Source organism: Cyclopterus lumpus, chromosome 12, assembly GCF_009769545.1.
Source record: "Cyclopterus lumpus isolate fCycLum1 chromosome 12, fCycLum1.pri, whole genome shotgun sequence".
NCBI classification, from domain to species: Eukaryota; Metazoa; Chordata; class Actinopteri; order Perciformes; family Cyclopteridae; genus Cyclopterus; species Cyclopterus lumpus.
Window position 1 is genome coordinate 8,363 of NC_046977.1, and position 26,258 is coordinate 34,620.

At 42.9% G+C, this 26,258-nt stretch overlaps 3 protein-coding genes across 3 annotated transcripts; 1 reads left to right on the forward strand and 2 right to left on the reverse strand.

The window, feature by feature from the left end:
- Nucleotides 1-215: 215 nt before the first annotated feature.
- On the reverse strand, nt 216-7,802 carry march5l (membrane-associated ring finger (C3HC4) 5, like). Its single transcript, XM_034547253.1, has 7 exons — nt 7,699-7,802; nt 5,792-5,865; nt 4,924-5,126; nt 3,659-3,789; nt 3,370-3,541; nt 1,855-2,021; nt 216-1,757 (listed from the first exon to the last, which is right to left on the reverse strand). The coding sequence occupies exons 2-7, from the start codon at nt 5,818-5,820 to the stop codon at nt 1,593-1,595; spliced, it is 867 nt and encodes a 288-aa protein (XP_034403144.1). The 5' UTR covers nt 5,821-5,865; nt 7,699-7,802; the 3' UTR covers nt 216-1,592.
- Nucleotides 7,803-8,976: 1,174 nt separating this feature from the next.
- actr1 (actin related protein 1, centractin) lies at nt 8,977-16,956 on the reverse strand. The gene is made up of 11 exons (XM_034547255.1): nt 15,918-16,956; nt 14,453-14,517; nt 14,027-14,102; nt 13,359-13,484; nt 13,150-13,274; nt 12,557-12,773; nt 12,384-12,476; nt 12,122-12,296; nt 11,989-12,050; nt 11,502-11,542; nt 8,977-10,402 (listed from the first exon to the last, which is right to left on the reverse strand). The coding sequence occupies exons 1-11, from the start codon at nt 15,963-15,965 to the stop codon at nt 10,300-10,302; spliced, it is 1,131 nt and encodes a 376-aa protein (XP_034403146.1). The 5' UTR covers nt 15,966-16,956; the 3' UTR covers nt 8,977-10,299.
- Nucleotides 16,957-20,936: 3,980 nt separating this feature from the next.
- On the forward strand, nt 20,937-23,199 carry npy8ar (neuropeptide Y receptor Y8a). Its single transcript, XM_034546453.1, has 4 exons — nt 20,937-21,245; nt 21,330-21,571; nt 22,462-22,608; nt 22,755-23,199. Exons 1-4 carry the CDS (start codon nt 20,937-20,939, stop codon nt 23,197-23,199), a joined length of 1,143 nt encoding a protein of 380 aa, XP_034402344.1.
- Nucleotides 23,200-26,258: the final 3,059 nt, after the last annotated feature.

A 26,258-nucleotide genomic window follows, 5' to 3' on the forward strand; every position in this document is an offset into this window, starting at 1 on the left:
GTATTAGTTACCCAGTCTGTTTTATTAATTTTAAGGTTTTTTTAACCGTCTTTTAAAACGCAGCCTCCCTAGTGCCAGTGCCTCTCGGGGCCCTCTCTGGCCACGTCCCCAACCAAACCTAACTCTCTTTTTAACACCAACAATCAGAGATTTGTTTGAACATAATATATATTTATTTGTCTTTATATTAAACAGCATGAAGAGCTTAAACCCAATAATGAAACTCAACCTTTTTATTTTTACTGAATGTATTCCACAAGAGGAAGTGCAAACAATCAATCACCCAATCAACACCAGTGACTCATGTACAGTAAAACTATGAAATCAAACTCTGCTGTGTGAATATTACAACACATTGCATTCAGTTGAGCATTGGGATCAAAGTTCATAGTACAGCAGCTCCACTGATTGTGTTAGTAAGAAGCAGCACCACACTTCAATAAACAAAGAACTCTGCTGAAAGTCAGGACATTAAAGCCCAAATATTGAAAACAAGTTAGAAGTGAGGGGAAGATCAGCATGTTGAGTGTCTTTGAGATACTGAACCCATAATTGATCAGGAGAGCTGTGAGAATGTGTGTGAGAGGGTAAATGATATGTAGGTAAACAAATCATCACATCTGTTTCAGTGTATGCTCCATTTAAATTATGTGAGCCTTTCTGACGGGGTCTGAACATCATGTGTGCACTTCAAAAGACACCAGACTCTAAAATAGGTGTACAGAACATTTCTTTACTCCATGTTTCTGCAAATTCAAACTAGTGCAGTAAAACTGAGTAAGCATAAGGAGCGCATACAAGCACAGATCCCACAGTATGTATTCACTTTATTGTGGATTAGTGGTTCAGAACGCTGTCTGGTGGAACCAGCTTTTCTTTTGGCTGATAGAGAAGTGATGTATTTAGAACCAATGGATAATAATGGTCTGTCCTTTGAGTTTAACTGTCTAAAGCCTTTGTTCTACACATGCTCACGTCTTAAGAGCCGTCCTTTGATCTCCTTCCATCTTTAGACATGTAAGGAAACTGGATAGCTGCAGACAGCTGACTGGTGCACTGAATCTTTTTGGTTAAACACCTGAGCTGATTACAGATTTCCAATAATGCACAGTTCAGTTAAGAGTTATAGTTCTGTATTTAGGTACCACAGTAAAAGATAATTATACAATATGATTTGTGGCCTTATCTTTAGAATTTAAGGTTGACAAACATGTCCTCCAGGGTTAGTACTCGTGGTGGAGGCTGACATGTCTTGTTTCACACAGAGTAAGAGGGTCCTTGAGATGGACCATCTTCATTGAGAGGGTGGTGCTGTTGGTACTTCTTTTGAACAGACACACAAACTCTTCCCCTCCTCCACAAAAGGACGTTGTGTTTAATTGTGAAATATATTGAGCTGGAAGCCTCACAAGGAAGGAGAACTTGTGCTCTCAGAATAGGATCAACTCTCACAGAGTACACAGGATGAAGGACTAAGGGCTCGAAGGGGTTAGGGGTGCGACTCCCGGTATGCTTCGGCCCAAATCTCTGGAATATAGGGTTAGGGTGTGTCTTTAGACATGTGTCTTTTGTTGCCTCATCTCTGGCCTCCATCATTCATTTCCACTGTCCTCTGTGTCCTCGTCTCCACCTTGGTTCTGTCCTTCTCCGCTCCTCTCGGGGAAGTTGAGAATGTTCCGGCTGGCCTGAATGATGCACTGCTGCTGTTTGAAATACACCTTCAGCACGCCCTTCATCAACACGAACGCCACGCCGCCCTGAACGGAGAGAGGAGACCAAACAAGAGCACGGATGATGGCATAACCATGCAGAGAGACATCTAGTCCAGATGAATATGATCTTCATTATATTCACCAGCATAGTGCGCTGAAGATTAGAGGGCATCCGTCTGAACAACAGCCGTCCCACCAGACTGGCGATGGAGGGAAAGATGAGAGCTCCACACAGAGTCCTGGACACGGAGAGGTGGTCTCCTGCCCCGAGACCGTCAGCAGGGACCCTGGACAGGTAGCGACTAGTACCTGAGGGGAGATATGTGTGTGTGTGTGTGTGTGTATATATACACATATATACATATACATACACACATACATACATATGTATGTGTGTATACGTGTAGTCCTGGCAACGGGGACGCTGGCGAAACTTAACGCCGTTTTTATTTGTTTTTTTACTACCTTTTTTACATTTTAACATTCATTTAAATTATTTAAAATTTTATTTAACAGTGTAGCCATTCTTCTGACTTAATTATTCTGCAAATCTTGGATTATTTTTTATTTTGTGATTGCCGTTGGCTCCTGCTCTCCACCACTGCGATCTGGTCAACTGGCGTCGGCTGGCTAGCCGACGGTCTCTTGCTGGCCGGTGGCTGCGGGCTAGCCGGCCGACTCCCTGCTCCATGCTGTTGCTCTGAGGCTGGTCGCCTCTCAGCGGTCCTGGTGCTCTGGTCCGTGGTTGGCGATTGCATCCTCCCCGGCTGCCATGGTTCTGCAGTGTTCCACCTCGCAGCTCCTCGGGCTCAACAGCTTCTCTGCTCCTCCGTTCGTCTCGGCCATCAAGGCGCTCGGACTCCTTCGTCGGCCCCGTTGCGTAGAGCCTCCCGCGGAGGGTTTGTTTGCTCCTGGCCTTATCGCTCCACGCTTTCCATCCCCTCCCTCTGGTCGGCCGAGCGCATCGCTGCAGCTCGTCATCACAACAACAGTCCCCAAGAGCGAGATGGTGGCACGAAATTAGGAACTGTTACAGCTCCCCCAGCACCCTCTACTCTTCCTGCTGACTCCACTCCCCAAAACCGGACTGGTGCACTCCAAGATGTCGTCCTTTTATGCAGTTCTTTGGTTCCCCTATTTTAGTTTGTCTGTTCTGCTTTATTTTGTATTTGTAATTTTCTATTCCTCTATTGTGTTCATTACCTATATGGCATTGTCTCCTTTGCCTCATGTATTTTCTGAAATGTTTACTTGTATTGTTATGTTTTTACCTTGCTTCTATGTAGAGCACTTTGTAAACCCTGTTTTTAAAGGTGCTATATAAATAAATGTATTATTATTATTATTATTATTATATACACACATGTATATATACACATACATGTGTCTATATATATATACATATACACACATGTACATATACACATATATATATATATACACATATGTATATATACACATATATATAAATACATGTGTATATATAATAATAAATACATAATGTAGACTCTCATATTTGGGGGGAAACAGGTATATACTGTACTTTTTCCTCCACCACATCACAAGTAAATGGGTCTCCTACCTGGTGGTAACTTCCCCTTACAGCATTGTGTGCGTGCATGTGGGTGTGTGTGCGTGTGTGAGTGGGGTCTCTTACCTGGTGGGAGCTTCCCCTTAGAGCAGTACCTCTGCAGCAGCCTCACCAGATAGTCGTCCCACCGGATCATCTTGCCCAGCACCAGCAACACGGGGATGGTGGGCAGCCCCATCAGCAGGAACAGAGGGTCGGCTCGCTCCATCACCATCAGACCTTTCTTGTGTCCCACAACCTGCACGTCGACATGGAGACAAGGTGAACACCTGCAGACACGTCGTCATGGAGACAAGGTGAACACCTGCAGACCCCTCTGGAGTGACATGCTTCCTGTGTAATGTGCCGTGTGGACCTGCATGACGGTCACGGCTCCGTACGTTACGGCCGACCAGTAGACGGTCCCGACCACCACCCCAACAGCAGCGAAGGGGCTGATCCGAGAGAGCACTCGGTCCACTTGCTGCAGGAAGTACACCACCGGGCCTGAGAACAGACCAAAACACAGGCTCACACCAGACTTCTTCTTCTTCTCGTAAACAAAGCTCATGAACAGAGTAGCTCTTCTCTTCTTCTTCTTCTTCTCGTCAGAAAAGCCCATGAACAGAGTAGCTCTCTTCTTCTTCTTCTTCTTCTTCTTCTATATAAAACCTTCAATGAGCCTCAGCGTTGTTGGTTTGAGTCTTTACATGAAGTTAGTGAAGCACCAGGAACATGTAGTACAGGGTGAGGGTGCTCCTACTGCTACTACTAATAGTACTACTACTGCTACTACTACTAATAGCACTGCTACTACTAATAGTGCTACTACTGCTACTACTACTAATAGCACTGCTACTACTAATAGTACTACTACTACTAATACTACTACTATGACTACTGCTAGTACTACTACTAATAGCATTGCTACTACTTATAGTATTACTGCTACTAATAGTACTACTAGTACTACTACTAATAGTACTACTACTACTACGACTACTGCTAGTACTACTACTAATAGCACTGCTACTACTAATAGTACTACTACGACTACTGCTAGTACTACTGCTACTACTACTACTAATAGTACTACTACTACTACTATGACTACTGCTAGTACTATTACTAATAGCATTGCTACTACTTATAGTATTACTGCTACTAATAGTACTACTAGTACTACTACTAATAGTACTACTACTACTACTACTATGACTACTGCTAGTACTACCCTTGGGCAGTGTTGCGCTTTTAGAAATGCTCTCGGTGACGATTCATCGCTTCAGATTGACTGCAGTGCTCTGAAGCGCCACCAGAGGGCGTCTCTACTGGCCAAACGGGCAGCCCAGCAGAGAAAAATGGCGACTGCATTCCGAAAGCAGCAAAGGAAATACCTCTGGCCCTGTTTGGGGTATTTGGGGTTTAGTCTTCTTTACGCTGGGACATTTTTGGGTTGTTACAGAATATGTGCAGAAGTAATACTGTCAGCACAACGTTGAGTATCTGGATGTAGGGAAGGCTGCAGCATGTTTACAGAGACGACATGTTAATATCCATATTTCTAATTCTCTTTGCTCTGCAGAAGTTCCATGAACGTTTCTTTGTTCTGTTACTGTTGTTCACCTGAAGGTTCCTTACCCATCTTAGGAAAGGTGATGTGGTATTCGGTGCCACATTGTGGACAGCTGACGGCTCCTCCACCGTTCCCTTTCTGCTTCTCGTCCAGCCAGCGCTGCAGACAGGACTGATGGATCCACTTGGTGCAGCCTTTACACCTGCAGGGGCTCACCCACTCTGCAGTGAGGTCGTCCTTCTCAGTGGCGAAGCACACCCAGCAATGTCTGCACACACACACACACATGCACGCATGCACACGCACACACACACACACACACACACACGCACATGCACGCACGCACACACACACACGCACGCACACGCACACGCACACACACACACACGCACACACACAGTGTTTATGAGGAAACTGTTTACAAGAGCACAGTGGAAGAAGAAGTCGACTAGAACAGTTTATAGGTCTTGGTGGCATCCAGTGATATAAATAGCCCATCACATATAAATACCCCATCACATGTAAATACCCCATCACATATAAATACCCCATCACATGTAAATACCCCCCACATATAAATACCCCCCACATATAAATACCTCCCACATATAAATACCCCATCACATATAAATACCCCATCACAAATAAATACCCCCCACATATAAATACCCCATCACATATAAATACCCCATCACATTAAAAGTTTGCCTGTAGGGAATTAATAATAACATGACAGTAAACAGTAAAGTGTGTGTGTGTGTGTGTGTGTGTATGTGTGTGTGCTTTCTTCACTGAACCACTCATCAAAACATCTGAACTATCAGCATTAAATGATAAAGAATATTAACAAAAGTTCCTGTACAGGTTATCTGAATGATAATGGCTGCATCATTAACCTCCTGGCAGAAGGGAGCGATTGAGACGTGGTCTTACTTCTCAGGCTGCTCCTCAGTGAAGGCCATGGTGATGAAGAGGATCCACTCTGCTGGAGGTCACCATGAGGTCCTCTGGACATTTACAAACACACAGAGACAACATGTAAACAAACATCTACCACTCGTACCCCAACATAGAGGATCCACTCTGCTGGAGATCACCATGAGGCCCTCTGGACATTTATAGACACAAACAGACAACATGTAAACAAACATCAGCCACCGAAAAGCTGACCAGCTGATAAGTGGAAGTCCAATATTCTGTCTTTCAGCTGTGTTTCTGTCTCTTTACCTGCTCACCAACTGATCTGCTTCCTGTTTGATGCTGAACGCGTCCTGAACGTTCTCCAGAAACTAAACAGTGAAGCTGAAAGCTGCTGAAACACCTTGTAGAGCACCCAAACCATCACAAGCCCTAACCCTAATGTTGTACTTGTACTTTCTCAGGTTTCATGTATGTTTAGTAGTAATGTTGTACTTGTACTCGCTCAGGTGTCATGTATGTTTAGTAGTAATGTTGTACTTGTACTTTCTCAGGTTTCATGTATGTTTAGTAGTAATGTTGTACTTGTACTCGCTCAGGTGTCATGTATGTTTAGTAGTAATGTTGTACTTGTACTCGTTCAGGTTTCATGTATGTTTAGTAGTAATGTTGTACTTGTACTCTCTCAGGTGTCATGTATGTTTAGTAGTAATGTTGTACTTGTACTCTCTCTCAGGTGTCATGTATGTTTAGTAGTAATGTTGTACTTGTACTCGTTCAGGTTTCATGTATGTTTAGTAGTAATGTTGTACTTGTACTCTCTCTCAGGTGTCATGTATGTTTAGTAGTAATGTTGTACTTATACTCTCTCTCAGGTGTCATGTATGTTTAGTAGTAATGTTGTACTTGTACTCTCTCAGGTTTCATGTATGTTTAGTAGTAATGTTGTACTTGTACTCTCTCTCAGGTGTCATGTATGTTTAGTAGTAATGTTGTACTTGTACTCTCTCTCAGGTGTCATGTATGTTTAGTAGTAATGTTGTACTTGTACTCGTTCAGGTGTCATGTATGTTTAGTAGTAATGTTGTACTTGTACTCTCTCTCAGGTGTCATGTATGTTTAGTAGTAATGTTGTACTTGTACTCTCTCAGGTGTCATGTATGTTTAGTAGTAATGTTGTACTTGTACTCTCTCAGGTGTCATGTATGTTTAGTAGTAATGTTGTACTTGTACTCTCTCTCAGGTGTCATGTATGTTTAGTAGTAATGTTGTACTTGTACTCTCAGGTGTCATGTATGTTTAGTAGTAATGTTGTACTTGTACTCTCTCAGGTGTCATGTATGTTTAGTAGTAATGTTGTACTTGTACTCGTTCAGGTTTCATGTATGTTTAGTAGTAATGTTGTACTTGTACTCACTCTCAGGTGTCATGTATGTTTAGTAGTAATGTTGTACTTGTACTCGTTCAGGTTTCATGTATGTTTAGTAGTAATGTTGTACTTGTACTCTCTCTCAGGTGTCATGTATGTTTAGTAGTAATGTTGTACTTGTACTCTCTCTCAGGTTTCATGTATGTTTAGTAGTAATGTTGTACATTCAATATGTTATATTAAATATATTTTTACATGTTCCATACATTTGATAACTTTAGTTCCTCTGTATATTCCCATGATGCAAACAAACACACATTAATAAGATCAACTAGTGAATTAACTAATTCAACAGGCTTTCACTTCGTCATCATTACGTCACGTCCTCCAATGCTACACGCCCATGCTAATGCTGACAGCTAGTTCTCTTTAACTCCCCTACTTTAACCTTAAAGTTAACTAGTAAACTCGTTAACCAGTCTTACAGCTCATGCCATGTCCGCTTAGAAACCAGGTGTGAGATATACATATAATGATTAAAACTAGGTCGTACCTGAAAAAAGAAAATATATCCGAAGACAGAATGTGTTCACTGCTCAACCCGAACTACTTATGCTAGCTCCAACGGGCGAGCGAGGCTGTAGCAGCTCTCTGATTGGTCGGCAGCTGTGACGCTACTTGCTGCCTTCAGGATGTGTGGGAAATCAGAAAATCTAATGTTAAACAATTATAACTGAATACTAAATAAAATAATAAATAACAATACAATTGGTTGTTATAAAAAGATTATTTCTATATTGTGTTTCTTTCTATTGTCTATGTATAATTGCACCTCTGTGAAAGTGAAAATAAATTATTTTGGCAACAAGCAATCATTATTACATACCTTGCTATACATGTTGATTTATTTTTGTATATACTTATTGTACTTTTGTACATCCCGTTACTATATTATACCTCACTATATTCCATATTCTGGTCTTTGTATGTAGCCTATTATTCCACTGTTTATACAGGTGAAAGGTGCTTTTACCTTATACTTTATCTCACATCCAATATGACTTAATAATGTACCATTTCATACGATACGTTAATATGCTGATACTAATCACACCACTGTCACACTAACATGTACTTATTGCAGTGGTGGAAGAAGCATTCAGATACTTTACTTTACAGAATAAAAGGTAAGACTACAGTGAAAAAGTGAAAGTCCTGCATTCATAATCTTAATTAATTAAAAATCAAAAACCTATTAGAGTCAAAATACATGTAAAAGTACTGATTATACAGATGATTGATAGTTTCTAAATATATAATGATCACATATCAATGTTTAACTGGGCATCTGTTATTAATCTGTTCTTTACACAGGGTTGACAACTCTTTTTGGCAAGCAGCAAAAAGGGAAATCGCATTTGATGAAAGAGTATCGTGATTTCACACAGAAGGTGCTAAGAAACCTGAGCGGTGTTGATCTGCTCCGACTCCTCAACTCCTAGTTTCTTCCTTCAAACTGCATCAATATAAAGTCCTTCAATCTGTTTGGTTCCTCTAGGTTCCAGCGCATGTGGCTTAGTGAGTCAAATCCATCTAGCTAAACATCCCCACATGCAATACAATAAGGTTAAAGGGTTCAAAATACTAATGAAAGAGAAAGTCAAAATTGGAAGCTAATTTACAAACTGAAAAATCCAATTGGATACAGAATATAGATGTAATGATTATTTCACAAATAAATAAGCCATTGTGGTCATTGTGGGTCAATGGTATGCAGAATGAATGAAAAACTCACTAAAGTGTGCAGGAAATGATGACACATCCGAGAAGCAGCCATTAACTTATTTATTATATTGAATTTACGAAAAGTAAAAGCAAACGCTTGAATAAACCGTAGTGTACACTTTTAGTCTGTCGTCTTACGGTTTCGTGGCGGTTGTTTTTGAAAAGTGTTCCACTGTACACAAGGCTGAGGACCTCACACAGCCTGTCTCTCTTTGAAGCAGACGACCCCTTCACTGTCATCGAGATCCAGGGAAATCCTAGAATCCAGACTTCTACCAGTACACAGGGGAGGGGACGGGGAAGGGGGGCTCTCAGTGTTTCACCATCCACACATCTTTAACTGTACAACATTAACCGACATGCATTGGAGTGGAGGAACTCAGACTGCTGCTACTTGTTCATCATCTGAATGTTGCATTAAATAAAAAAACATTTAAAAGAAGACAATCAAGCATTTTTTGACCCGATCGAATTCTGACTTTGAGTCACAACAAGCTTTCACTCGTCACTTCTGTTGTAGTTGAGAAACAAACTGACATCATCAGCACAAGCTCCTAAAGCCCAACCCGACCTTTAACACTACGGATACAAAACAAACACAAGCAGGAAGTACACATTGAACTTGCACAGAGGTTTATTATCTAGTAATAAACTTCTGTGCTGCCTTTATTTTAGGTTTATAGGGAGATTACTTTCTAAGTTTCAATTTGAAGTTTATTCAGATAACTTTTTGAGCCCTGTGTAGAGTTAGATATAACAACAACATAAACACAGTTTCCTCCTCCAGGCTGTAAAAGGGAAACTTTCTTTTTTATCCAAAAAGCTGACTGAACATTTTCCTCCTAAACACAATGTGATGTCATGTAAAACATTTCAGTGGTAATAAAAAGGAAGATCATCAGCCGGACGATAAATGAAGCGCATTAACTTTAACTTGGAGGTTTCAGCCCGATATATAATACAGTTAAAGTTAACCCTTAATGTTTCACAGCACTGCTTAACTACTGCAAACCGTTGGTCTGGACCAAGTAATCCAGGAAAAAAGGCAACAAAATACACAAATAAAAATCTAAATCTTCGGTCTGGAATGGAAATTTCAACAGCAGCAAAAACAAAAAAGACAATCAGGCTTATTGACATTTCATCATGTTTGAGGCCTTGCAGAGCTTGAATACTTCCAAATGTGGACTACTGATAGTAAAGTATGTCCACAGTGCTGACAGCCCTCTGTAGTGGATGTGGCTCTACAGCAGGAAGAAGAACGGGGGGGGGGGGGGGCTAAGCAGTTGTTGCAAAGGATCCCGGAGATGACAGGTGTCTGCAGTGTTGATGAGAGATTTGAGGGTAGTTCTGAGAGCAAAGGATCCTACTAGAAGGTCTTCCTGTGGATGGCACGTGCTCTGTCTTCTTCATATTCACGCTTTGACACCCACATCTTTTTAAAGGTGTCCAACGATGCCAGAATAGAACCGCTGTAGAAAGACAGCACGGTCCAATTATACACTTATATCCTGGATCTCCAACGACTTCCTATTGGCAAGGAACACTGCTTCACTCTGCAAGGTTTTACCTCTGCAGCACCGCGATCCTCAACAAACCGTGGTCATGTGATCCTCAGAGCTCTAAACAAACCGTGGTCATGTGATCCTCAGAGCTCTAAACAAACCGTGGTCATGTGATCCTCAGAGCTCTAAACAAACCGTGATCACGTGATCCTCAGAGCTCTAAACAAACCGTGGTCATGTGATCCTCAGAGCTCTAAACAAACCGTGATCACGTGATCCTCAGAGCTCTAAACAAACCGTGGTCACGTGATCCTCAGTGCTCTAAACAAACCGTGATCACTTGATCCTCAGTGCTCTAAACAAACCGTGGTCATGTGATCCTCAGAGCTCTAAACAAACCGTGATCACGTGATCCTCAGAGCTCTAAACAAACCGTGGTCACGTGATCCTCAGTGCTCTAAACAAACCGTGATCACTTGATCCTCAGTGCTCTAAACAAACCGTGGTCATGTGATCCTCAGAGCTCTAAACAAACCGTGGTCACTTGATCCTCAGTGCTCTAAACAAACCGTGATCACTTGATCCTCAGCTCAAAACAAGGTTAGGTGATGTAATGTACCTATGGCCTCTGAGCAAGGCCAAGGTCCTGGAGGAGACATATATGTGTCTTCCTCCTGCGTTACTTAACAGTACTGACATAAGTATGCATTGTACTTCTCCCGTTACACCTGCTGTGTTGGATTGTGTCAAGCGGGTATCAGATAAATCAGAAGGATCTCTTTTTCCGATGTGCTCTCTGATGGACACAAAAGACACAGCCCTACGTTCTCCTTCATGTTCTTATGACAATGAATACAAACTGATCAAACCTTGCAAAGTGAAGCAATGTGGTTCTTTGACAACAACGTGTTTTCTTTGTACATTTGTGACTAACCCTAACCCAGAAAATTATTTTACTTGTCTTGTAACATTACCCTTCTACCCTAAAACAACAACATGACCTCCAATGGCCCCAGTACGTGGTCGTATGGTCTCATCTTGAAACACAAGCAGTCTGAATTCTTACCCAATCCATGTGGAGTAGAGCCTCTCTTGGGGAGCAGAAATCTGGTGGAAGAACAAACCATGTCACAAAAACACATTTTTAAAGAGCATTTAAATTAAGATGTGCTGACTTTCAACGTCCACTGGATCTGACTGCACATTAATAATCTGTAATAGTCATTGTGACCCCATTTTACATATTTCACAATGAAAAGGAGCCGAATACAACTTTGCAGCCCAATTAAAAGTGATAACAGATACCTTGTGAAAAAAAGAGGCCAAAGAGGAACCGTCTCCATTTAACAGTGACGTGCATTAACATGACGTTCGGAAGTAAATATCTTCAAAGTCAGTAAGGAAAGAAATACCGTAAAATACCAAAAAATACACATTTACATACACTCATATGTGAATTTCCGACTTCAGAGAGAGATATAAACCAGCAGAGTGAAGATAGCAGAGGAAGAGGTGTGAATGAGACTCAAACCAGAACCGGGACCTGGACCTACCTTGATCTTCACATCTTTGGGAGCGAGCTTCTTGACTTCAGTCAGTAGTCGTTCCCCAAAGCCTAAAAGAAAAGACTCGATCAGAAACTGCAGTGGGGGTGTGAAGCGTCCAATAAAGTGTGTGTTAGATCACCTTTGATTAAAGTGGAACCCCCACACAGGACGATGGTGTTGAACAGTGTGCGTCGGAGGTCCATGTCAGACTTCTGGATGGCGTAGGCCAGGACCTCGTGGATCCCCAAGCTTTCGTCTCCGATCAGGTCGGGTCTGAATAGCAGCTCTGGAGCGCGGAACCTGGCCGGACCGATCTGAACAGGTGGTCAGGTTTCTGGGTTTAGCAATCGGTCTGACGGGGAGGAAGAAGGTCTCCGTGGAAGTATTTAACATCAACTCACTTTTAAAGGTTTTCCGTCAGGCAGGACGTACTGGGCCTTCTCCGTTTCTAAAGTCTCGTCCTTTTGTGGGTTAAGAGACAGATAACAGGCTCGCTGCAGAGTTGGAAACACATGAATTAGACAGAGATCCATAAAAGTGAATCACATTTCACATCGACTCCGGCATCGCTCACCTCCTTGATGGTGCGAACCACCTCGAATTCTGCTGACGTGTTGAAGTTGGTTCCTTCCTTGCGGAGCAGCAGGCGGAGGTACCGCGATACGTCTCTGCCGGCGATGTCTACGCGCATGATGGAGTGAGGGATGGCAAAGCCCTCGTAGATCGGAACCACGTGAGTCACACCGTCCCCCGAATCCAACACCACACCGGTGGTGCGACCAGTGGCGTACCTGCAGAAACACAATTACACACTCAGTATCCTCGTCATGTCCCTGGGACCATCGTCACGGTTACAGAAGCCACGAAGTGATGCAAAAGGAGAGAAATAAGGTTGTGGTTCCCTTTAGTCCAACAACGATGTTCAACTGACACTGAGGAACATGGAGCAGGATGGGTTTCCTCTGTGAAGGTATACTGATACTCTGAACATACTAAACATTCACTGTTGAGCAGCTGCAACAAAACATAGAGAAATAAATATAATTCACAGTAAAAAGTAGATTCAGTGCCAGACTCCCAGACCTGATGGCATTTATGGGATGGGCTTAAATGTACAGTAACAACTGTCTGAACCCTGTAATGCTGTGTGCTTAAACTTGAACTCACAAGCTGAGAACGGCCTGCATGGAGATGAAGAGAGCAGGAACATTGAATGTCTCAAAGAAAACCTCTGCAGCCTTCTCCCTGTTCTGGCTAGGGTTCAGAGGAGCTTCAGTCAGCAGCACAGGATGCTACGAAAGAGGAGCAGAAAGAGATCCTGATACCTTCCAAACATGTGACCTCATGACCAGGTAGCAGAAGTAGAAGGAGCTCACCTCCTCAGAGAAGGTCTGCAGCTGCTCTTTGGAATAGACATACTGCCAGATCCTCTCCATGTCATTCCAGTCCTTCACGATGCCGTGCTCCATCGGATAGCGGACCGACAACAAGCCCCTGTGCTCCTACGGGGGGTAGAGAGACCATGTGAGCCCAACCAGCAACTTGCAGGACATTTCCTTCACTAAAGAGTTTGCTTCAAGGCTTCTTACTCGTAGTGTGAGCCTGAATGCAGACGTTTAACTCTCTGAAACTCCAGAACACCAACAAACTAAATGAACTGTGAGGAATCCAAAAGGCAACGCGTGGACTGTAGCTTTATAAACCAACACCCACTATGTTGAGGAGGTGTTGGAATTATCTGTCAACCCATATCCACTACCTTTGTAGAAACATGTTCAATATAATATTAAATGTGTTATAAAGAAACAAAGGTTGAAAGGTTCATATTGATCCAAAAGTATATTTTGAAGAGCTCCTGTTTCTAAAACTCTTAAAAACTAATTGCCCAACAAGACTTCAGTCCTACATTCCCTCTCCACTGAGTTTATACTCACTAATGTGAGTACAACCAGAGGTACGACTCTAAAGGGCTGGTGCAGGCTGAGGGGAGCATGAACATATACACAAGCATGTGGTTATGTTTCTGAATACATGGACACATTACCTCTGCCTTGGGCCCGATGAAGAGGTCTCCCTCCAGGGCTCCTGCCATCACGCGCACATGCTTGGGACGCCCCACACTGCAGCACACACACCATCACACACACAGAAACGTGGGAAATCAAGACATGTATAACATCACAGTTCAGCTGGAACTATTTTAGATTGTCAAATAATCGTTTGAGTCACCTTTCAAGCAAAAATGCAAAACATCTGTAGACAGTAGCGTCTTTCAATGAGAGTATTATTATATATAACAATGTTATACAAAAATAATTTTGGTCAAACAAAATAAAAAAATCCGAATATGTCAACCTTGGTTCTGAGCAACTGTTTCTGGCATCTCAGAGACAAAATGATTAAGAAGGAGAAAAAGATCAGCAGGTGAGTTGATCATGTTATCAGAGGCTGTAGGTCAAGCAACACTTACTAGTTAGGGAAGCAGTATTTGGGGATCTGGTCACCTGCAAAACCAGCTTTGATAACCCCTGAACCCTGAAGAAGAGAGATATGACATCAGTTATAGTTGAACGAGGAGCAGCAGGGAGGAGGTCATGAGACACAGCCTGAAGCCTCCAGCAGTCACAACTCATGACTTCACAGAGCGCTGAATCCATCTCAAAAGCTACTTTGTCCTGGACCCTGGAGTGCTCATAATAACTAGCAAGGCTAACCCACCCTAACTCTGACATGCTCATAATAACTAGCGAGGCTAACCCACCCTAACTCTGACATGCTCATAATAACTAGCGAGGCTAATCCACCCTGACCTGGTCATAATAACTAGCGAAACTAATCCACCCTAACTCTGACATGCTCATAATAACTAGCGAGGCTAACCCACCCTAACCAGGTCATAATAACTAGCGAGGCTAATCCACCCTAACTCTGACATGCTCATAATAACTAGTGAGACTAACCCACCCTGACCTGGTCATAATAACTAGCGAGGCTAATCCACCCTAACTCTGACATGCTCATAATAACTAGCGAGGCTAATCCACCCTGACCTGGTCATAATAACTAGCGAAACTAATCCACCCTAACTCTGACATGCTCATAATAACTAGCGAGGCTAACCCACCCTAACCGTAACCCTGGACTGCTCATAATAACTAGTGAGACTAACCCACCCTGACCTCCTCATAATAACTAGCGAGGCTAACCCTCCCTAACACTAACCCTGTACGGTCATGACTAGTGAGGCTAACCCTAACCCCTCGTAACTCTCACTGAAGTATGTTCAGTGATATTAGTACTAGAGTAACGAATCCCAATTCAACCCTTCACCCAACACTGGGAACAAAAGATGGAGCAACAGCAGTAATATTCATCTTTACACAATAATGCTAACACACCGGTCTAGTGGTTAAGCTCCATATAAAGAGGTAGGATGTGTATTATGTGTATTATGTATATTACGTGTAGTATGTGTATTATGTATATTAAATGTAGTATGTGTAGCATGTGTATCACGTGTATTATGTACATTACGTGTACTATGTGTAGCATGTATATTACGTGTAGTATGTGTATTATGTATATTACATGTAGTATGTGTAGCATGTGTATCACGTGTATTATGTACATTACGTGTAGCATGTATATTACGTGTAGCATGTGTATTATGTATATTACGTGTAGCATTTGTAGCATGTAGCTATATTACGTGTAACATGTGTATCACGTCAAGCTAAGACTACTAGCTGCAGCTGTAGCTAGCTGCTTGGTTTAGAGTTGTTTCACTAATAACAAGTTATCTAACGTTTCATGACCCCGACCCTTAACCCCTAAACCAGATTCTTCAGCTCTAACACAACAACACTAGCTAGCAGCTAGCAGTAACTCCCAGCGGCCTCGGTTAGGGTGTGGATGGATGACGTCACCAGACTCACATTATCGATGACAACGGGCTGGTTAGCTAGAATGTCATATGACTCCATGACGGACTGTTTCGTATCGATCCGTGTCTATCGATCCGTGTGAGTCTTCGTGTCTTCTTGTATGTTTTAATCCTGAAAGAGAATAATCTGATGTCTCCGCTGCTCCTCTGTGCTGCTGACGGTTCTTCTCCTCCTCCTCCTTCTCCTTCTTTGGGTTTTAAATGGCGGCTCGCAACCAACTTTCCTAGGTGCATACCGCCACCTACTGTACCGGAGTGTGCAGCGACATGTAACGTTAATCTTGTTCTAATTACCCTACACCAGTGGTCCCCAACCCCCGGGCCGCGGACCGGTACCGGTCCGTGGATCAATTGGTACCGGGCCGTACAAGAATTAATTAATAATTTCCGTTTTATTTATTATCAGAGTATGAACGATCTTTTATTTTGAAAAAACTTTTATTTTGAAAAATGACCGGATTCGCTCGTTTGCATCCCGGTCACTTGTGCGCCCAATTTTAACCCACAAGCTAGCAAAATGAGTAAGAAACAGACGTCTTTGGATTTTTTTTTTGCGAAAGGGAAAAGGTCTAGTGAAGAGACAGAAGAAGAGCCTACGAGTTCAAAGAAAAAGAAAACTTTTACCAGACAATACCAGGAGACCTACTTAAAATATGGGTTTATCGCGGCAGGTGATTCCCATATTCCAAGCTCGCTCTGCATAATATGCGGCGACCGGCTTGCTAATGAGGAAATGAAGCCTTCAAAACTGCTTCGCCACTTGCAGGGCTCCCATTGATTTGGCATTATGGTGAGTAAAAATGTCCATGCACTTTATATTAGTTTTTGTGGTGTATCTGTATCTGTGCAGGCATGTAAAACGTACGCACGTAACTCTCAAAGGGTCGGTGCACTAACGCGCCGCACCAACCCCCCCCCGGGCCGCGGTAAAATGTGCCAAGCGTTGACCGGTCCGCGGTGATAAAAAGGTTGGGGACCACTGCCCTACACAACTACATTCTAGCACGCCCAAGTCCAGGGGTCAGCAACACGCGGCTAAAATGTGCGTCACATCCTGTCAAGCGTCTTTCCCTGCAGGTGGCTCATCATAATATGCAGAGCCTCGCCTTCGTTAAACTGTCAATGAATACATTTAAAAAAAGAAAAGTCACGGAGAAAAATATAGTTTAATTCTGCGTGGACGTATTCATTTGCGTTCACTGCCAACGATGCTAGCTGACCTGTATGCTTGATATGTGACAGGAGTGATCAAACATGTGATGTTGAAAGACTCTTCCAGAACAAGCACAAAGCATCTGCTGAACAGGATCAAGCTGCAGACGAGCGAAGAAGAGACTGTGGTCAAGCTGCCTCCACTTCGAAAAACAGTCAAGCCAGCCCGCAATTTTATTTTCGGTACGCGTATATACTAGGCATTACGGTAAGAGCGTGTAAGAACTAACTTCAGAATAAGAGCAGACCTCCGGTGAACGTAATAATCAGGCAATACGCATTTAAATACATATATAGTAATAAATTAAACTAAATGAATGAGTGAAAATAATAGAAGGGTAACTCATCAAATATTGGGACATTCTGATGTATAATTTCAAAATAAAAGCTCTCGAAAATCACATTCATTCTTTTTATCATGGGAGCTGCCTACAAGAAAGCAGAAAAAGAAAAGTGGCAACTCCTCAACTACCTTTCTGGGGAAGCCAAAATGGCTATTTATTTAACCTGTAAAAAACGAGTGGAGAACAGGGCAGTGTGGCTCTGCAACATAAGGGCCAGACTCTGGCTGAGTTCAGCTTTCATAAGCACATTGGAGACTTAGACACTTTTAAACAACGTTGGTGTTTTAATAATATTGTTTGTTCTGTTGTTGAAGAGGAATTGGTGTTTGCACAGTTTTTTATCAGATTAATTATGTGTATTTAAAAAATAAAATGAAACAAAGCAATCTGTGATTTTAACACATAAGCACTTTATTTATAGAAATTGGAAAAATTATATGTATGTAAATAAAGTGTTTTTGAAAAATCAAAAAAATCTCTGTCTGTGTCTCTCTAATAAAGGTTTTGTGAAAATGATCTCCCTGTCACACACACACTCACACACACACACACGCCTCTCCCTGCAGAGCTGTGAGCGGCGTCACAGGACTCCACCATCTGAACGCAGACCGACAGACAGCAGGTTAGTGCAGCTCTGTCTTCTTGTTTTCTTCTTCTTCTTCCTCCTCTTTTTCCCAAACGAGTTCCAGGCAGACGGATTTGATGTTCCAGCTGTTGGTGATGGTGATAGAGAGCAGATGTTGCAGAGGCTGGTTAGAGCAGGATCAACCTTCCATCAGAAAGCCACTTCAGCTGCATGAGCGAGAGACGGCAGCAATAGCAGAGAGCGCAAAGGCTTTAAGGGTCGTGACTGGTATTATTGGATGTTGAATATTAGACAGCATGAGAGCAGAAATCTCCCTGATCAATCATGTTTATCAGCTGTTAGGTGGCAGTTTTTTTTTAAGAAACTAATTTAGTCAGTTGGTTTGTTGCTGTTCTTTCCCTTTAAAACTTTAAGACATAAATCGTTGCTTTGTTTGGTGAGCAACAAGGTTCAGACGCACAAATAAAATCTCCATTTACAAATGTACATGAAGCTATGGTACTGATCAATGGATTTATTGATCGAAGTATGGGGCGACTGGCTCAGCGGGTCCTCCTTCAATCAGAGGATCGGCGGTGCGATCCCAGCTAGCCCATGTGTCCTTGGGCAAGACACTTAACCCTGATTTGCAACTGCCGGCTATTCCTATACAACTCAATGTAAGTTAGTCCTGATGGCCAGGTGACAACTCACATGGTAGCTCCTCCCATCAGTGTATGAATAGGGGCCGTCATCTTCAAGGGCCGTTGACTAAAAACTGTGGTCAAGACAAACAGTTTTCAGCTGCCTTCAAAGAAAACACAAAAAGTAACAGAAAAAGTTACTTCCTGTGTTTGTAAATATATATTCATGTAGAAATGTGCGTGTACCTACAATTCATGCTATCCTTTGTTCTTTTCATGTCTGCCTGTGAAACACTTTGCTGCTTTATTATTATCAACCACACAAGACATATTTTAGATTAAACCTTAGACTAATAGTCAACAGTGGAGCGTTAAGTATTACAACTACACAGAAAATAAGGATTTTCTACAACACGTGGTGTTTCTTGTCAAATCTGAGAGCCAATCAGTTCTCTTATGTGGCAACAGCCTGCATTTCCCATCATGCACTGGGCCATGCTGTCGGTGGAGAGCTACTGTAGCACATGGCTCTAAAATCTGCAGCCGCCTCGATCGCGTGAGGTCATCGTTGACCACGTGTGCATGGCGTCAGGCCAAGTCGGGATCAAGTCAGACACACATCTACCCAGCATGCATTGCGCATCAATCGCCGGTGATCGATTCTGATCAGGACTATTATGAGCTCAAGTTTCCCCTCCACCACGAAGAACCTGGTGTACTGTGCAGTGAGGGATTATTATGAGCTCACGTTTCTAATTGTCAGACCTCAGGTTGTAATAAATTTAAGTTCACCTCAAACCATGCGTATCGTTCCCAAACTCATACATGGGCCGACTAACAACTGGTTGTTTGTTAGTGTTGAGGGTTAGGGTTTGGGTTGGTGTTAGGGTTGGGGTTGGGGTTTGGGTTGGTGTTAGGGTTAGGGTTGGTGATAGGGTTAGGGTTATGGTCCGGTGGTGCTGGACTCTCTGGAGCTTCTCGTGTAGTAGGGTTAGGGTTAGGGTTGGTGTTAGGGTTAGGGTTATGGTCCGGTGGTGCTGGACTCTCTCGAGCTTCTCGTGTAGTAGGGTTAGGGTTAGGGTTGGGGTTGGGGTTGGTGTTAGGGTTAGGGTTATGGTCCGGTGGTGCTGGACTCTCTGGAGCTTCTCGTGAAGTAGGGTTAGGGTTAGGGTTGGGGTTGGGGTTGGTGTTAGGGTTAGGGTTATGGTCCGGTGGTGCTGGACTCTCTGGAGCTTCTCGTGAAGTAAAGGAAGCCGTTCGACTGGTGAAGTAACTCTCAGTTTGCAGATTGATCACTGACTGAGAGATGAAGTCATGCTTCTGTTTAATAATCAGCAGCGTGTGGGCGGGTTGTTCTATTATTCATCTTAATGTTTAGTGAATGTCAGTCTGATCACAGGCAGCTTTCTCTACAGCAGGCAGCTCATCAATAAACATCTGAATTATGAATACGTAATGACTGCAGTCATATCAGATGTGTTTGTGTCCCAAACATTGCTCTTAGCTACAGCTGTATATATACAAATATCAAAGGATTACAACACATGTCATATGTTGGGATCAGTCCATGTGACAACGGATTATTGGTTATTGATTATACCTCGAAGATAAAGATGTGGATGTCAAGGCTGTTAGCTCTCCGTGAGCAAGCTGGTAACATTGTTCATCATCATCATCATCATCATTACACCGTCATGGCAACTAACAGCAAAGGCAATATTGATATTATTATATTATTATGTATGAAACTATGGAGATAAGGAGCAACATGACAACTCACACAACTCACACTATGTTTATTGTTGTGCACTTTCACCTTTATTAGTTGTGTGTGCAACGTACTTAACAAATAAACAATTCTGATTCTGATCCGCTTTCACCAAAGCAAAAAAAAAATGACAAGAGTATGAAAGCAGCATTATTATCTTTGCCAGCATTTCCAATTGAATTATGAAAACCTCAAAGCAGTTATTTTGTTACCAATCTTATGTGAAATATATGAGTGGTGCTCATTTTAAAAGCAGATCAGGATGCAGACCTCATTCAGGTGAGACGCTGGTAGCTTCCTATATCCTCCATGTTATTCCGTGTTTCTCAGGCAAACTGATGCTGAACCAGCGGAGGCTGACAGTGAAGGAAAAAGAGGACCTGTTTCCTCTGCATCCCTCATCCTAATCTGGCTCCTTCATCTTGGAAGACCAATTCAGTAGCAGCCTTGGGGCTTTGGTCCTGCCCCCACCTCTGCCATGTCCAACGACAGCGGCCTCTTTAGTATCAAGGAGGCATCTGATTGGACAGACACCTCTCAGTGCCTGCCATCAGTAGGCGGGGCCACTTTCCTGATTGTGGCATACAGCGCCGTCATTGCAATCGCTTTAATAGGCAACGCGGGCCTGGTGTTCATCATCGCCCGGCAACAGGAGTTACGCAATGTTACAAACATCCTGATCGCCAACCTGTCGTGCTCCGACATCCTGATGAGCATGGTGTGTCTTCCTGTCACCATCATATACACACTGATGGACCGCTGGGTGCTGGGGGAGGCCCTGTGTAAGGTCAGTGCACAACAAACACAGACACACACACGCACACACACAGTGCTACAAACATCTAAACCTGCTTATTTACCTCTCCACCAGGTGACTCCCTTTGTTCAGTGCACGTCAGTGACAGTTTCGGTCTTCTCCCTGGTGCTGATTGCTCTGGAGCGCCACCAGCTGATCCTCCATCCCACCGGCTGGTCCCCGGCTGCCCGACACTCCTACCTGGCCGTAGGGTTGACGTGGCTGGTGGCTTGCGTCATCTCCCTGCCCTTCCTCTCCTTCAACATTCTCACTAACGACCCCTTCCAGAACATTAGCCTGCCCGCGAGCCCCTTCAGGTGAGCTATACTATCTGGGATCCAGGTGTGTGCAGGTGTGTGCAGGTCTCAGCTCAGATAAAAGGCCTGCTCACAACATTTCAAACTATTGTTTCTGCTGTCAACTCATTCAAACAGAATCACCAGGATCAGTGTGCTTGACCTTGAGCTGTGTTGTACTAACTGACTGAGTGTTAGCATTCATATATATATATATATATATATATATATATATATATATATACTCCACAGCAGAGAACAGGAGGGACCTGGCCCGGGTGGTTAGAACCGCACAGAGGATTGTGGGAGTTACCCTCCCTGACCTGGACACCGTGTATGCGGGCCGCCTCCAGAAGAAAGCCAGAAACATCTACACAGACATTACACACTCTCTGTTTGATCCACTGCCATCAGGAAGAAGATTCAGGACTATTAAAAGCCGGACTAACAGGCTGAGGAACAGCTTTTTCCCCAGAGCGGTTTCCTCCATCACCCCCACCACACCCATCACCCCACCCAGCTCACACCGGACAGTGCTGCGGGGGGACACAAATAAACAATAACACAACACTTTTTCACTTTTAAGCCATTGCTGCCTGTGTTTTGTGTTTATTTTTAAATGTCTTGTTTTTAAATCAGAATGTCCTGTCTTGAAAGTTTTTATACATGTTTTTACCAGTTACTGCTGTACTGAATGAGTTGCCAACTTAATTTCATTGTAGGTTTTTTACAATGACAATAAACATCCTTACCTCCTTACCTTACCGTACCTAGATAGATACTGTATATAGATACATATATATAGAAAGATAGATAGATACTGTATATAGATATCTATATACATATAAATAGATAGATAGATAGATAGAAAGATAGAAAGAATCGGGATGCTGATCGCTGTGTTGTGTCAGGGACCATCTGATCTGCATGGAGCTGTGGCCGTCCGATGAGCACCGCCTTGCCTACACCACCTCCCTGCTGCTCTTCCAGTACCTCCTGCCTCTGCTGCTGGTGCTCCTCTGCTACCTCCGGATCTTCCTTCGCCTGAGACGACGCAGGTCTGGTTCTTCTCATTTTACTTGCTTTATTAAATCAAGATACAGTGTTGTAGGCACTTTATTTCTATCCATGGATTGATGTTCCCGTAGATGGGTGTAATATTTCTCAAGGAATTGTCTGACAGGCTTCCTGCTGTGTTATGCAGGGACATGCTGGAGCGCAGCAGGAGGCCTCAGGGAGCCCAGAGGATTAACGCCATGCTGTTAGCCATCGTCGTAGCCTTTGCTCTGTGCTGGCTGCCGCTCAACGTCTTCAACACGCTGTTTGACTGGCACCATCAGGCCCTGCCTGACTGCCAGCACGACACCGTCTTCTCCGCCTGCCACCTGTCAGCGATGGCCTCCACCTGCATTAACCCCATTGTGTACGGCTTCCTGAACAGCAACTTCCAAAGGGAACTGAAGTTGACTCTGCAGCGCTGCCAGTGTGGCAACCGGGCGGCAGAGAGCTACGAGAGCTTCCCTCTCTCCACCGTGGGCAGCGAGGGCGCGACGAAAACCACCTCCCTCAACAGGATGGGGTCAGTGTGCGCTCCTTCACCCAGACCTGAGATCAGCTCAGCCAAAACAATGCCAGCTAACACCTCATAATGAGTACCAAAGTCATGGCTGGCATCCTGTCTCTGACATCTGATGCTAACTGACTCCAGGTCAGAGGATACTTCAACTCTGACTGAAGTTGAGGCTGAAGCTAACTGACTCCAGGTCAGAGGATACTTCAACTCTGTCTGAAGTTGAGGCTGATGCTAACTGACTCCAGGTCAGAGGATGCTTCAACTCTGTCTGAAGTTGAGGCTGAAGCTAACTGACTCCAGGTCGGAGGATACTTCAACTCTGTCTGAAGTTGAGGCTGAAGCTAACTGACTCCAGGTCAGAGGATACTTCAACTCTGTCTGAAGTTGAGGCTGAAGCTAACTGACTCCAGGTCAGAGGATACTTCAACTCTGTCTGAAGTTGAGGCTGAAGCTAACTGACTCCAGGTCAGAGGATACTTCAACTCTGTCTGAAGTTGAGGCTGAAGCTAACTGACTCCAGGTCAGAGGATACTTCAACTCTGTCTGAAGTTGAGGCTGAAGCTAACTGACTCCAGGTCAGAGGATACTTCAACTCTGACTGAAGTTGAGGCTGAAGCTAACTGACTCCAGGTCAGAGGATACTTCAACTCTGACTGAAGTTGAGGCTGAAGCTAACTGACTCCAGGTCAGAGGATACTTCAACTCTGTCTGAAGTTGAGGCTGATGCTAACTGACTCCAGGTCAGAGGATACTTCAACTCTGTCTGAAGTTGAGGCTGAAGCTAACTGACTCCAGGTCAGAGGATACTTCAACTCTGTCTGAAGTTGAGGCTGAAGCTAACTGACTCCAGGTCAGAGGATACTAAACGGATGAAACAGGAACTGCATTTCCTTCTCTGTTGAATTCCTTGTCCGGTTTGTTGGTTAATTGTGGCCAAGTCATAAAACCAAAATATAGACATAATAAAGACACGTGTGTGGCATAAAAGTCAAAAGTCCGGTTTGATCCACAAGTTACACCTGGAACTGTGTGCCTTATGTTGTAAGTTGCTCAGGGGAGCTTATGCTGCCACGTAGCCTCTGGAGGGGACTCACTAAGCACCTTTCAATGGCTGTTGGCTTCTCAGCAATGTTGTTTGACAATATTTGAAATCTACACATTTGATTTCTTGTGCATTTACTGTATACATAGCAAGTGTGTGTCTCCTTTAAATATATGCTGTCAGCAGTGTTATTATGATTAAATTGCCAACAGGATGAATTAGCACAGTACACTGCTATTTGCAATACTCATACTCATTTACGACGGCATAATTCAAGACATTTAGCAGAGTGAGGCTCATATTCCTAAAAGAATGAAAAGAAATATTACTTTCTTCAGAAAAATGACTTTAAAACATCTTTGAATCCAGAACCATGAATGTTTCTTCCTCTCCACCTCAGGCCAGGCTGTAGTCCGGATAGTACAGATCTGATAACAATGATAATATAATAAAGCATCTTAAAAAACACAGCATGTTAAACATGGTGGATATATTATCTTGAGAACCAGAGCCTCCCAGTGAGGCCTCTGAGGGACCTCGTATCCTCCAGAGAGGAGCATCTGACTTATCTGACTGCTTGACGACCGCTTGAGGGGACAGATGCTCTTCAACTGAGTCCCAAGTGTTGTTTTTGAGAGGCAGCTACTTTGAGCAGCTGATGAACCATGTTGTACACCGTTAACGTTATTAATAATAATAATAATACTGTTAATGTTAATAATAATAATAATAATAATAAGACTAATAAAAAAAGAGGCAGCTACGCTGTTAAACCATGTTTTACACTTTTTTAAATACAGTTTAAAGACACTTTTCTTGAAACTGTAAACACAAAACCTCATCTTCGAGCACTATTTACAAAACCTCTGAATCCTCTTGCAAAATGAAACTTTCGCCTCAAAACAGATTTACCTGTGCTCAAAATCAAACACTGCTCTCAAATCATAAACAAAGTGATCAGAATAATATACACTATCAAGCAGTCAGTAAACAATACACCAATAAATAGAAAACACATTGTTCAAAACATATAGTTCTCAGGGAGAAGTATGATTTCATATGAACGAAAACATGTTCTATTACAGTAGCTCAAAATTGATCAGAAATTACTACTGTTCTTTGCTCTTTGCAATTTCTTTTGTTCTTCCTCCTCCTTGTACCCCTATTGTTACAGTACTGTACCTGCAGCTCTCAAACGTGTCCTTGGTCTCTGTGATACTGTAATTCTTGTTCTTTGTTGATATGAACCTGCAACCGGTCAAAATCTATTGAGCAGTCAGTACTGTTACTGTAACAAATAGAAAGCACGATGTTAGAGGCCATACCATTTGTTTATATTGTACATTATATAGCCTACAATGCACTGCAGGCCTACTACAGTATACAATACTACAGTAAAAGGGACAAAAAGTAAAGGAGTCAACATGTCATCGATGTGCTTCTTCTTGTCTTTGGGCTGGTCAGGCCAGAGCACTCGTATTGGTTGTGTCACATCATTTGATCGATTTTGAGTGATTGTGTTTTCTCTATCTCTATTTGATTGTTGCCATGACGTGCATTAGAGTGCAGAATGTGTTTTGAGACTGAGAATGTGTTTAGAGTTTTGCTGAAAAGTCTAAGTGAGATCAAATTGTGTTTTACCATGTGAAATAGTTTAAGGTATTGACAACAGACTGCACAATTAGCTAAATGAGTTCAGGCAACTGAGAACTTTGTTCAGCCAATGGGTTTTAGTGTGTTAGCAATTGAAAAAAACTGTAATAATGGGTCTTTTAATATGTTGTGCACGTATAACTTTAAAAGTCTTGAAACACCATGAGATTTATAAAATGGAACGTGGCAGATTTTACTAGAAAAACAAATAGTCACACAAAGTAGTGCACAATTAGAATTATTCCTCTGTGATGAATAACAACTTTAAATCTGATTGAATGTTTTGGAGTTTTGGACCAAGGTGTTGGACAGATGGACAGATAGATCGGAGACCGATATCTCAGGTATTACAGGAGACAACAGGTAATCCTTATATTCTGCGTATGCAGCATCAGTGGAGAGACACGGTGAAACTGTGACGGGACCTCGTTACTTCACAC

What these genes read in the sequence shown, in the direction of transcription:
- march5l (XM_034547253.1), bottom strand. Translation starts at nt 5,820, where the DNA reads ATGGCCTTCACTGAGGAGCAGCCTGAGAA. An exon ending in ACTGAGGAGCAGCCTGAGAA is followed by an intron (nt 5,127 to 5,791) that starts GTAAGACCACGT and finishes GTGTGTGTGCAG; the next exon opens with ACATTGCTGGGTGTGCTTCG. An exon ending in CATCACCTTTCCTAAGATGG is followed by an intron (nt 3,790 to 4,923) that starts GTAAGGAACCTT and finishes GTCTGTTCTCAG; the next exon opens with GCCCGGTGGTGTACTTCCTG.
- actr1 (XM_034547255.1), bottom strand. Translation starts at nt 15,965, where the DNA reads ATGGAGTCATATGACATTCTAGCTAACCAGCCCGTTGTCATCGATAAT. An exon ending in AAATACTGCTTCCCTAACTA is followed by an intron (nt 14,103 to 14,452) that starts GTAAGTGTTGCT and finishes TGTGTGCTGCAG; the next exon opens with TGTGGGGCGTCCCAAGCATG. An exon ending in CCAAAGATGTGAAGATCAAG is followed by an intron (nt 11,543 to 11,988) that starts GTAGGTCCAGGT and finishes TTCTTCCACCAG; the next exon opens with ATTTCTGCTCCCCAAGAGAG.
- npy8ar (XM_034546453.1), top strand. Translation starts at nt 20,937, where the DNA reads ATGTCCAACGACAGCGGCCTCTTTAGTATCAAGGAGGCATCTGATTGG. An exon ending in TGGGGGAGGCCCTGTGTAAG is followed by an intron (nt 21,246 to 21,329) that starts GTCAGTGCACAA and finishes CCTCTCCACCAG; the next exon opens with GTGACTCCCTTTGTTCAGTG. An exon ending in CTGCCCGCGAGCCCCTTCAG is followed by an intron (nt 21,572 to 22,461) that starts GTGAGCTATACT and finishes GTGTTGTGTCAG; the next exon opens with GGACCATCTGATCTGCATGG.